We start from the raw sequence: 13430 nt of genomic DNA, 5'->3' as shown, positions 1-13430 counted from the left end.
GCTCGCATTGATGTGCCATCCTGGATAAGCTGCACTACCTGAGCCACTTGTGTGGGTTGTAGACTCCGTCTCATGCTACTACTAGAGTGAAAGCACCGCCAGCATTCAAAAGTGACCAAAACATCAGCCAGGAAGCATAGGAACTGAGAAGTGTCTGTGGTCACCACCTGCAGAACCACTCCTTTATTGGGGGTGTCTTGCTAATTGCCTATAATTTCCACCTATTGTCTATCCCATTTGCACAACAGCATGTGAAATTGATTGTCACTCAGTGTTGCTTCCTAAGTGGACAGTTTGATTTCACAGAAGTGTGATTGACTTGGAGTTACATTGTGTTGTTTAAGTGTTCCCTTTATTTTTTTGAGCATTGTACAATATTGCAGTCTGGAGCTTGGATTTAGCATACTCAAAGTGGGTCAGTGATACATAATGCAGTTTGCCGAGGATTGTTCCAGTACTCACATATATGTCGATATTCTTCTATTCGTGGCGTCCCACGTGGGGTGAGTATGGGGTAAGCTTACCTCTAACTTTTATCTATAGCTATTCTGGACATATTGTTGCCATAAAGATATTTGTTCATGATACTACTTCTATGACCTATTGGACTATATCTGTTTGAGATTGGAATGAACTTTGCTTTGACCCTAGATCCCGCATTTCAGTAGCTACTTTTTACAGCTGATGTCTACAACTTATTACAGTGCTGCTATTGATTTACTTTATTTACTTTAGACACAATCTCCTTTTTTTACGCATTTTTTTCTGGAGATATTTGTCTGGACATTTTTTATAGAAAAATCTTTTATATTTATTTATTTATATATATTTTTTTATACATTTCATATACTTTTTGCTATATTATAATTATCACGCATTTAATAAATACATCATAGTGATACATTATATATTGAGTCTATGTGAATCCATCTATAAGAGAGAGGGAGAGCCGTCCTAGACATTCTACCAGAGGCAATTACACTTGACCTGCAGTGTCACTGCTGTCACTGTATACTTTCCCTACAGTCTCAAAAAACTCCCCCTATGATCTCCCTGCACTGGCCCTGTCAATTTAACTAAGATGCATATATATCTGATTACTGCAGCAATACCCAAAAAGTGGCAGCAATCTACCTGTGTGTATTAAGGTGAAATTGAGCATCAAGCATCTATCATCCATTTAACTGCAAATATGTCAGCAGTTCAACAAGATGCAGACGGTGATATATTAGACTGCACATTAATTATGAGGCACACTAAGACCTCATGCACACGACCGTTGTTGCGGTCCGCATCCGAACCCCTGTTTTAGCGGCTTGGATGTGGACCCATTCACTTCAATGGGGCCGCAAAAGATGCGGACACCACTCCGTGTGCGGTCCCCAACCGTTTCTTCGTTCCGTGGTCCGCAAAAATAATATAACCTGTCCTATTCTTGTCTATTTTGGAGACAAGAATAGGCAGTTATATCAATGGCTGTCCATGCAGTTCAGCAAATGGCTGAACGCACACGTACGCCATCCGTTTTTTGCGGATCCGCAATTTGTAGACCGCAAAACACACACACATAAATGCGAATGTGTAAGCAGTTCAAAAAGATGCAGACAGCGATATATTTGACCGCCCTTCATACTGAAGCACAGTTATTCTATATATAAATTACCAGTTTAATTAAGATTGTGGCAGCAGTTGAACAAGATGCACGTGGCGATTACACTGAACCTGCACTGTATTTGCAATCTCTCTATGCTCTCCCTACAGTGTCTAAAAACTCTCCCTATGATCTCCCTACACTGTTCCTGAACTCTCCGTATCTAATATTGTACAATTGAAAGATTTCTGCAACACAATTCTTGGCGCATAAGAACTTGCCACATCTCTCCCTAAGCTCAGCTCATAGTAAAATGGTGGACACCACGCGGGATGAAACTTTTAAAAGGGCTGTGATATCACAAGGGATGGCTATCTGCTGATTAGCTAGCAGCCTGACATTATGGGCCAATTTGAGTTCCTGGGCTTCTCATTTTCACTTTGTAACATGTGCAGCAACAATTGCTTTAAATTGCTTTAAAGCAATTTGAATTTTTCCTAAACATCAGATGGAATTCCGCTTCGGATGCTTCGTTTTGCTCAACACCAGAAACTTATTTTAATTAGGCGTACTGACAAAAGCATGATTTTAAGTGCAACTACTCTAATTATAATATATGTTTTCAGTTTTACTCCATAAAACACAACAGTAAGAATGTCTATAGTAATGTGACACATGTGCAACCAATCCCATGCAGAGCATGACATGATCACACACATAGAATTTATCAGCTACAGGAACACAACCTAAAGGCAAACAACATATTGTATGCTGATTTACCTTACAGGATAAAAATATCCAAACCCAAGGAGACAAAAATATCAACCAAATAGGTCAAAAAAACATTCAGAAAACCTTCAACTACAGTTTTCCTTTTACAGTTTAGATTATGCGGATATTAATTAACTTTCCCTTGAGTGAGGAGGGGGTAGAGGGGTGATATCATGATAGCTCTTGGGTATATATGTCTGTAGTTTACGCTCAACACTCGTTCTGGATCAATTTCCACTATGAAACTCCTCCTGATCTGTGTGCTCCTCGGAGCAGTTGGTGAGTTCAGTGGCTGTCTTCTATGATACATACATTGTTCACATTCATACTTTTTAGTTTTCTGCAGCTTTCTATGCGGGAAGAAGCTAACTTTTTCAATTTGCTACATGTATGATGTATATGACTGTATATAATATGGCTCCTTGTATTTTCTCAGCTGCTTTTGAGGATGATGATAAGATCGTAGGAGGTTACACCTGCTCTGCTTACTCCGTCCCCTACGCAGTATCTCTGAACTCCGGCTACCACTTCTGTGGAGGTTCTTTGATCACCAGCCTCTGGGTGATCTCTGCTGCCCATTGCTACAAGGCGTAAGTTACCAGAATTTTGACCAAGACCAAACCAAAGTCACTTCAACGTCACATCAACTTTTGACCTTTCTCATTTACTATTCTATATTGTGGAGCCACCCAAAGCATTGAAAGCATTTGAGGTTTTGAAGCTAGTTTTGTTTGTAAAAATGGTTGCTTATAGAGGGAGACAATTCAATAGACAAGTTTTGAGGGACTAAAAAAATTAATTGCATTTCAATGCTCTAAAGATTGGTAATGGACCTGGGGGTCATAACCAGAATATATCAGAAACTTATGGCCAATAATAAGAACAGGTCATCAGTGTTTTCGCAATGAAAAACCTTTTAACTGAAACAATGACAAATTATGTTCAGATGTTATTTATATGTGGCACAGTGAAAGCAAATATGTTTGTACCCGTTTTCTATAATTTTGCCAATTTATAGAATACAAAGAGTTTCATATTACAGTTACAAGGTGGTGATAGGACACAAATGAATTACTAATATATGAATACAAAGTCCTTAGAAAACTTTTTTGTTTTTAGAAAAAGATGGATTCCATACTAAATAATAAACTGCTAGTGTTAGCAAAGCATTTACTGTATAGAGAACATTTTGTATAAATTTTTACACTAAGTGTAGCTCCAAGGAATGGGGGTTTAAGGACAAGGTTAATTCTGGGCTCCTATCCTAGCAGCTCTTACAGGGACCTCCAATTATGTGGTTAAGAGTAAACTTCATACACATCTATGCCATCAGCACTAAGGATAAAGCTCTATCATCACACATGGCTAAGATATCAGCATCTTTTTGCTCTTCTAGCCTAATTTCACCTTTTGATTCTTCAAAGTCTTGATTCACTGGGAAAGAGTCTCATTTATAGAAAATAGAGTCTACCAACTATATTCTATAATTTGCTTATATAAAGAAAAAATCCAGAACAATGAAAGACAAAGGACTAGAGCCACAAATACATAGTGATTCATCTAATTATCACCATTATGTATTAGACCGATGGATATATACTGTATGTGTGACATTAGCTGCCCCATATTCAACCATTGAAAAATAACTTTGAAAAAGTATTAGATTTCCAATTTTTTTCTCACCACACATTTGAAGAAACAGGGCATTTACTTGGGTGAAGATAAATTGCAATACCATTCACAGTGTAAGGACAACTATGGTGCTGTTTCTAAAAGAAAGCACAAATATTTACCCAAAAACACTAATGCATTTTAAAATATTTATGAAATGAATTTAGGATTACAAATGAATTTGTAAAATTTTTGCAGGAGCATGCAGGTGAGACTGGGAGAACACAACATCTTTTCCAGTGAAGGCACCGAACAGTTCATCAACTCCGCCAGAGTCATCAGACATGGAAGCTACAACTCCAGAACCCTGGACAACGACATCATGTTGATCAAGTTGGCCTCTCCCGCCACCCTCAACTCTTACGTCAAGGCTGTTGGTCTGCCCGGTGGCTGCGCTGCTTCTGGAACCAGCTGTCTGATCTCTGGATGGGGCAACACCCTCAGCAGTGGAAGTAAGTCAAGTACTGCCAATAATGTTACTGGAGCGGCAAGTAAAAATGAGTAGTGGTTATTGACACAATGTAAGATTAAGTTTACTCAGATGTGGGAATTACGGACACAAAATGAGCTGAAGTTTCTTCAAAGGTGGAGTTTGCTTATGAGGAGTGAAGTTATTTTAAGACAAATCTAATACATTTTCAATGGACTTAAATGAGTAAAACATTAATCATTTTCTAGGACCTCAATTATTGTTCGGTGTAGAAAATGTTAAAAGGATGTTTCTTTAGCATTCTCTATGTATTTATAGGTCTCATAATAAATCAAATCTAATGTAAATCTTTTTTAATATTACACTGTACACAGCTGACAGTTCATGTGTAGCAAATAGTAACAGACCCATGATAAACGGATATTATAGGTGTGGAAAAATATGTGTCATATAGATATGAACCACGAACTGCTATGGTGTAGAAACCATACTGTATCAGGAAGCATAAAGGTTAAAAGGGTTTTCTCAGATTTTAAAACAGATGATGATCTTCTTTAAAGGTCATCAGTATCTGATTGATGTGGACCTGACACCAGGAATCAGCTGTTTGAGATGGCACTGATGCTTGCAATAGCACCGTGGCCTTCTAACAGCTTCGTCATTGGTTACATGGCCTAAGCTCAGCTCAGCCCCATTAATGCACTGAGATGCAATACCAAGCATAGTTGCTATACAATGGACGGCACTGTGCTTGGAGAGCAGAGAGAAGGCTTTGGCTCTGATATGAGAGCCGGTGCCTTCTCAAACATTTGATCATCAGGGTAATCCGAGTGTTGGATCCCTGCCTATCAGATACTAATGAGTGATGACCTATTAGTGGGATAGTTTATCAGTTCAAAAATTCCAGAAAACCCCTCTAAAAGTCAAAGAAAATGTGCAATCACTGTGAATGATCATTTTATGTTTCTATCTACATACAATATGCAGAAAATTTATTATCACTTCCTTTTAGCAAACATGCCCAGCCTCCTGCAGTGCCTGAACGCCCCCATCCTGACTGCCGCCCAGTGTAGCAGCGCCTACCCAGGAGAGATCACCACCAACATGATCTGTGTTGGATACATGGAAGGAGGCCAGGATTCCTGCCAGGTAAATGGATCTTCTTGGTCTCATAACTTTCAGATCTGTGACTGTAGAATATGGACTGTTACGAGGACATATAGTCATTAAAAGGCCATTATTCCCATTTCATGAAGACGACCTATCATGAAAATGTGTTTATATAAATGTATCATAACAAAAATCTAAAACTTGTTTCTCTAAATTATGCAATTTAACAATATTGTGAGGATAGCAGATTCTTAAAAGGGTGATTTAGACCAGGGTTAGGCTTGAAGGGCAAAACTTTATTTCTTTCCAATTGTATTGATTTAAAAAACAACAACTGTTCAGTGACAAAATCTTGCTCTGGCTTTAATGTATTACCACATTGTTTCCCTCTTAAGAAAAATTGGTATAGACATCGCAGAGGCTAACTGAAAATTCCCCTGTATTTGTAGATGCCATATTTGAGACACTATTTGAGGGAGCAGAGGTGTAGCTATATTGAGTACAGAGGTCACACTCAGGACATGCTGATAGATGGTCAAAGATACTTGTGCCATATTAGAAAGACACAACTGTTATAAATGTTACATGATTGTATTGAGCCCTAAGAGCCCTAATTTACATCTCTGGGAAGGAAACTTTTGCAGCCGCATCTCAGAATATACAGTAGCTACTGATTATTCATTACTTCCAGTTGATTCAAAGTCTAACATTTTGTTTCTATATTTTCTCAGGGTGACTCTGGTGGACCCGTGGTCTGCAATGGACAGCTCCAAGGTATTGTTTCTTGGGGATATGGCTGTGCCCTCAGGAACTATCCTGGTGTCTACACCAAGGTCTGCAACTACAACTCCTGGATCTCCAGCACCATGGCTGCCAACTAATCTTTCTCTGTGTTTCTTGTCATTTGTTGCTCTGTTACTGGATACTAACACCTATCACAGTATCAGTTAGCTTTTAAAAAAAAATAAAAAATAATAATAAAATACCGGTATTTATCAAAAATCTTCTCATTTTTATTTGGATTCATCACCTTCAATCATTATTAAAAAAAATGTTTGAGTCCATCAACTTATCACTACTCAGGCAGGCTACCCTTTGAGCTGCTCTTTGTAGACTAAGGGGCACATTTATTAATACTGGCGTTTTAGACGACGGTCTAAATAACCCCTATACCTGGAGGTGGATCCTCCAGAGTTATGATGAGGTGCAGGGCTCTTCATAACTTCAGCAGATCCACCACCAGATCTAAATGTAAGACAGCTTCCTTTCTGTTTTACATTGTGACCATTTTTAAAAAAAGAATTCCCCACCCTCTCCACGACCATTTTCGTAGATCTGACGTGAACGGAGAGAAGTTGCAGATTATGGCTTAAATAACGCCATATTTCTGTTTAATAAATGACTCCCTAAGACTTCATGCGCTTGATGGTATTTTTTATTTGTTTGCCTTCTGCATTTTTTGTGGATAGAACATTAACCCTTCATTTCTATAGTGCAATTCACATTTCAATAAAATGTCAGTTCTTCAGTTTATAGCATATAGTTGGGCAGGAAGGTGGAAAGTAAGGATAAGTGAACCAGTTCAAATTGAACTGGTTTCGGTACAAACTTTGCTATTTTTGTCATGGCAGACAAACCAAAAGATTTTCAGATTTGTTTTGGATGAATGTACTGCACTTGTTGGGAGAAAAGCACTAGGAAGGAAAAGGAAGGGTTCTCACATTATTTTTAGAGGGGATGGGGGGAGGGCATGCCCTGATTGGGTCCCAGTCTGACAGCCTAGATGATTCACTCAGTTCTGGAGCAGGCAAGGATGTGCCTTTATAGAACAAGCAGAACCGCCTGTGCTGAGCTGTGAATGAGCGTGTGTGTGTGTGATGGTTTCTGCCAGAAAAATGATCTTAGGGAATCAGGGACAGTGAGAAATCAATTAAGCTTATTGCCAAGGAGAGTGAAGAGAAAGGCTAGGATTCTAAAGAAGAATTGTGTGTCTTTTGTACAGACAGACAAGCAGGGCAGCTGATAGGCAGGGAGAGAGAAGACAGGAGCTGTGGCTGGCTGCTCCTGGTATCAGAAGTGCAGGTACTGCAATGCAGACCTCAAAAGCAGCTACCTGCAAGCAAATACACTGCTCAAAAAAATAAAGGGAACACTTAAACAACACAATGTAACTCCAAGTCAATCACACTTCTGTGAAATCAAACTGTCCACTTAGGAAGCAACACTGAGTGACAATCAATTTCACATGCTGTTGTGCAAATGGGATAGACAACAGGTGGAAATTATAGGCAATTAGCAAGACACCCCCAATAAAGAAGTGGTTCTGCAGGTGGTGATCACAGACCACTTCTCAGTTCCTATGCTTCCTGGCTAATGTTTTGGTCACTTTTGAATGCTGGCAGTGCTTTCACTCTAGTGGTAGCATGAGACGGAGTCTACAACCCACACAAGTGGCTCAGGTAGTGCAGCTTATCCAGGATGGCACATCAATGCGAGCTGTGGCAAGAAGGTTTGCTGTGTCTGTCAGTGTAGTGTCCAGAGCATGGAGGCGCTACCAGGAGACAGGCCAGTACATCAGGAGACGTGGAGGAGGCCGTAGGAGGGCAACAACCCAGCAGCAGGACCGCTACCTCCGCCTTTGTGCAAGGAGGAACAGGAGGAGCACTGCCAGAGCCCTGCAAAATGACCTCCAGCAGGCCACAAATGTGCATGTGTCTGCTCAAACCGGTCAGAAACAGACTCCATGAGGGTGATATGAGGGCCTGACGTCCACAGGTGGGGGTTGTGCTTACAGCCCAACACTGTGCAGGACGTTTGGCATTTGCCAGAGAACACCAAGATTGGCAAATTCGCCACTGGCGCCCTGTGCTCTTCACAGATGAAAGCAGGTTCACACTGAGCACATGTGACAGACGTGACAGAGTCTGGAGACGCCGTGGAGAACGTTCTGCTGCCTGCAACATCCTCCAGCATGACCGGTTTGGCATTGGGTCAGTAATGGTGTGGGGTGGCATTTCTTTGGAGGGCCGCACAGCCCTCCATGTGTTTGCCAGAGGTAGCCTGACTGCTATTAGGTACCGAGATGAGATCCTCAGACCCCTTGTGAGACCATATGCTGGTGCGGTTGGCCCTGGGTTCCTCCTAATGCAAGACAATGCTAGACCTCATGTGGCTGAAGTGTGTCAGCAGTTCCTGCAAGACGAAGGCATTGATGCTATGGACTGTCCCGCCCGTTCCCCAGACCTGAATCCAAATGAGCACATCTGGGACATTATGTCTCGCTCTATCCACCAACGTCACGTTGCACCACAGACTGTCCAGGAGTTGGCAGATGCTTTAGTCCAGATCTAGGAGGAGATCCCTCAGGAGACCGTCCGTCACCTCATCAGGAGCATGCACAGGCGTTGTAGGGAGGTCATACAGCAAAGTGGAGGCCACACACACTACTGAGCCTCATTTTGACTTGTTTTAAGGACATTACATCAAAGTCGGATCAGCCTGTAGTGTGTTTTTCCACTTTAATTTTGAGTGTGACTCCAAATCCAGACCTCCATTGGTTGAAAAATTTGATTTCCATTTTAAATTTTTGTGTGATTTTGTTGTCAGCACATTCAACTATGTAAAGAACAAAGTATTTCAGAAGAATATTTAATTAATTCAGATCTAAGATGTGTTATTTTTGTGTTCCCTTTATTTTTTTGAGCAGTGTATTTTCATTTTTCCCCCAATTTTCACAGAAATCCTTTTTTTTGTGAGGTTCAATTTAATATATATGTGATTACTGCAGTAATACCCAAGGTGTGGCAGCAATCCACCTGTGTGTATTAAGCTGAAGTTAAGCATCAAGCTTCAATTGTACATTTAAGTTTATTTACTTTCCATACGGTTGCAATTTACTTTTTTTTTTCTTTTGGGGAGGGGGGTTCAATTTATATAAGCTGCATATGTACATACTGTAATTACTGCAGCAATACCCACGGTATGGCAGCAATCTACCAGTGTTTATTAAAGTTATAGTTAAATTTAGCATCAACCCTCAATCGTCCATTTATACACATTCAGTTTCCACATGGTCAGAATTTATATATTTTTTTAGGGGGTTCAATTTAATTAAAGGGCGGGGGGGTGGTTCACATGATCATTTTCAATTCCGTTATAGCTTTATTTTATGTACAAAAATTGCGGACGCTCACCGATTAATTGGAGCTCGGCCTGCTGGTCACCCACCAGTCTGGAGAGTCATAACAAATATGCACAAAAAATGGCTGGCTCACAATATTTAGCAAGTATTTTTACTTATCCTCCTGAGTATGTCCCAGTACTTAAGGACACAGGGCGTACAGATACGCCCTGTGTATTTCCAATCACCGCCGCGCGGCAAATGGTGATCGGAACAGAGTGCCTGCTGAAATCATTCAGCAGGTACTCTGTGACAATGCTGAGGGTGGTCCTGTGACCCCCCCATATCGGCGATCGTAGCAACCCCCATATCGGCGATCGTAGCAAACCGCAGGTCAATTCAGACCCGCAGTTTGCTGCATTTCCGGGTTATTCGGGTCTCCGGTGACCCGATAACCCGTAATAGGATGGTGATCGGCGGTGTGATAATACACCACCAATCACCATCCTTAGATCCTGGGAGGTGGCGGTGACATTACCTCCCAGGATCGCTTCCTATTGGCTGCACGGGCGGGGGTTAAGTTTCCCCATCTCTGCTCTCCTCCTCCACACTGCATCCTGGAGCCGTAGAGAGAGGATCCTCGTGGAGCCCAGCACCCCTCATCTGTGCCCAGCACCCCTCATCTGAGCCACTGCAGTGCCATCTGGCACTAGAAAGGTACCTAGGGACAGGTTTAGGGACAGCTTAGATTAGGCAGGGAGACTTACGGGGAGTTTAGGGAAAAAAAAAAAAATTTCAGCATGATTAGCTTCGGATCGCTGATCAGAAAGTTTGAATCTTTTTTTTTTTTTTTTGGGCTTTAATTTTTTTTGTAATTTTTTTTTTTTCTGTTAGGTTTAGGGGTAAGTGTACGTGAACACCAGTCCCCCCACACACACGCACACTAAATAAAGTTTTCCACACACGCACACACACGCACACACACACTCCCCTATAGCCCGCCAGACGTTCTCGGCCGAGGAGGCATACGCCCTGCCTGAGAGCCCCAGTGAGGACGAGGATGACCCCACAATGAGCCCCCATAGTGGCGGAAACGCCGCCAGGCGGAGACAGATGGACCACCATGCCAGGGACCCTGTGGCCCACACTAGTACGAGCTTCTCTGGGGCTTGTACTAGTTTTCCTGAGCCCCCTACCGGTGAACTTGCATCGTGTAACCCAGAGGATTTTGAGCCTGTGATTCCTGGTTATTTTGGCCAACCAGGAATCCAGATTCCCACAGTGGGCTTCACTAATTATGACGATTTTAGTTTTTTTTTCAGTGATCACTTTGTGAATCTGATGGTGGAGAAAACAAACTTGTACGTCCAACAGTTCATTGCTCAACACCCGGGGTCCTTTTTAGCTAGGTCCGGTGGCTGAACTCCAGTCAGTGCAGCCGAGATGAGGATGGTTTGGCGCCTCGTGCTGCACATGGGCCTAGTCAAAAAACCCAGTGTCAAGCAGTACTGGAGTGGGGACGTCCTCTACCAGACCCCACTCTACTGTATGGCCATGACCCGTTCCCGTTTTGAGGCCATTCGGAAATGCCGGTCATCGGTCACTTTGGGGCCAAATTTTGGGAGGCCTATGTACCTGGAAGGGAGGTCGCTGTTGATGAGTCTCTCGTTGCTTTCAAGGGGAGACTCATTTTCCCCCAGTGTGTTCCCTCTAAGCGGGCAAGGTATGGCCTGAAGCTGTACAAACTTTGTGAGAGTACCTCAGGGTACACTTACAAGTTTTGTGTGTACGAGGGGCGAGATTCCCGTATTGAACCCCCAGAATTTCCCCCCAACTCTGGGTGTTAAAGGGAAACCTTATGCGCCCACTGCTAGATACGTGGATAACTTTGTACGTGGATAACTTTTATACTACTATCCCCTTGTTCCAGTCCCTTGCCGCCAGATCCACGTCCGCTTGTGGGACCGTGCAGAAAAATAAACGCGGCCTACCTACCTACCCCCTCCAGGTACCTATCCCCAGGGGTGAGACCCCTGCCCTTACCAGTGGAAACCTGTTGCTGGTCAGATATAAGGACAAGAGGGATGTCCTTGTACTGTCCACAATTCACAGTAACGGCATCACCCCTGTACCTGTGCGAGTCCTCAAGCCCAATTGTATCGTCGACCACAATCGGTATATGGGAGGAGTTCATCTCTCTGATCAAGTCCTCAAGCCATAAAACGTCATGCGCAAAACCCGGGCATGGTACAAAAAAGTTGCGGTCTACTTGGTACAGGTTGCCTTGTACAACTCTTTTGTGCTGTCCCAGAGAACTGGCAACACAGGGAGATTCCTGCAGTTCTATGAGGCAGTACCTGGAGGTGCCCGGATTGTCCCTGGCCAACACTTTCCAGGTGTGGTCCCCCATACTGGAAACAAGGGACGGTCTAAAAAAAAGTGCAGAATGTGTCACAGGAGGGGGATACGGAAGGACACCACCACTCAGTAAGACACGTGCCCCGATCATCCGGGCCTCTGCATTGATGGTTGATTCAGGGAGTACTACACTTTCATGGAGTACTAAATTCATAATCCCCTTCCCCAATTTTAATTCTATTTAGCCACAGACAATCGCCCAGAAAATAAAAAACAAAAAACTATACTCTGTCTTTGGAGACACTAAAACTATTTTTTTTTTTTTCAAAAATGATATTATTTTGTCAAACTAAAATAAATAAAAAAAGTTGACATTTTAGGCATCGCCGCGTCCGTAAGAACCTGAACTATAAAAATGAATGAAAATGAAGAGCATGAACAGCTCCGATGCTCTTGTCAGGGGGGCTACAAGGGAGAAATTCTGGGTATGTCCGAGTTTAATGCATTTTGTGGCAGTCCAAAGATATGCTTTTTAATCCCGTTTGTTAGCTGCAGATTTACTGTGCATCAGTATTACAGGTCAATGTTAGTGTCAGGTCTAATTTATCACCGTGTACTTAACAGATCAGTGCCCACAGATTCAAGTAGTGGCCCTTTGACAGAGTGGGGAGAGTGGCAGCGGCAGTAACAGGGACATTATTGGCCTCATAACAGAGTGGGGATGGGACCAACAGCAGTTGCAGTAACAGGAACAATAATGGCCCCATGCCAGAGTGGGTAGAGGGGGCAGAAGCAGTGGCAGTAAGGCTGTGTTCATATTAATGTTTATTTTTCTGTTCTTCTGATCCGTCAAAAGGACAAAAAACTAAAAGACTGTATTTTGAGCATCCATAAAGCCTCTTTTAGATTGTTAGTATTTGATCAGTATTTGTAAGCCAAAACCAGGAGTGGTTTCAAAACAGGAATGTTATAGAAATATTTGCATCTCTTGTGTGATTTGGACCCACTCCTGTTTTTGGCTTTCAAATACTGATGCAAAACACTGACCATGTGAAACAGGCCTTATGCTCAATTTGCATCCGTTTTGGCTATTTACATCTGAATGCAGAATTTGTTCAGTATTTTGCATCAGTGTTTGATCATTATCTGTAAGCCAAAAACAGGAGTGGGTCCAAAACAGAGATAAAGTGTAATGTAAATATTTTCATCTCATCTTTGTTTTGGACCCACTTCTGCTTTTGGCTTACAAATACTGATCAAATACTGATCAAATGCTGACTATATACTGACCGTGTGAAAGAGGCCTTATGGTTGCTTAAGATACAGGATCCTTTTATTTCTGTTCTTCTGAAGGATCAGGAAAATGGAGAAATAAACGG

The 13430-nt window shown here is 42.1% G+C and overlaps 2 protein-coding genes across 10 annotated transcripts in view; one reads left to right on the top strand and one right to left on the bottom strand.

Moving 5' to 3' along the window:
- Nucleotides 1-13430, bottom strand: part of LOC121006028 (M1-specific T cell receptor beta chain-like) — a 961123-nt gene that overhangs the window by 679105 nt on the left and 268588 nt on the right. The window lies entirely within an intron of this gene.
- Nucleotides 2599-6488, top strand: LOC121006045 (trypsin-like). The gene is made up of 5 exons (XM_040438938.1): nucleotides 2599-2641; nucleotides 2799-2952; nucleotides 4232-4485; nucleotides 5476-5612; nucleotides 6305-6488. The coding sequence occupies exons 1-5, from the start codon at nucleotides 2602-2604 to the stop codon at nucleotides 6452-6454; spliced, it is 735 nt and encodes a 244-aa protein (XP_040294872.1). The 5' UTR covers nucleotides 2599-2601; the 3' UTR covers nucleotides 6455-6488.

This window comes from Bufo bufo, chromosome 6, assembly GCF_905171765.1.
Source record: "Bufo bufo chromosome 6, aBufBuf1.1, whole genome shotgun sequence".
NCBI classification, from domain to species: domain Eukaryota; kingdom Metazoa; phylum Chordata; class Amphibia; order Anura; family Bufonidae; genus Bufo; species Bufo bufo.
Note: the sequence above shows the minus strand (reverse complement) of the source record. Positions and strands in the feature narration are given on the sequence as shown.

Bases quoted from the DNA above. Each gene is read 5' to 3' on its own strand.
- LOC121006045 (XM_040438938.1), top strand. From the start codon at position 2,602: ATGAAACTCCTCCTGATCTGTGTGCTCCTCGGAGCAGTTG. The intron at 4,486-5,475 runs GTAAGTCAAGTA...ACTTCCTTTTAG, and splicing joins CAACACCCTCAGCAGTGGAA to CAAACATGCCCAGCCTCCTG. The intron at 5,613-6,304 runs GTAAATGGATCT...ATATTTTCTCAG, and splicing joins GAGGCCAGGATTCCTGCCAG to GGTGACTCTGGTGGACCCGT.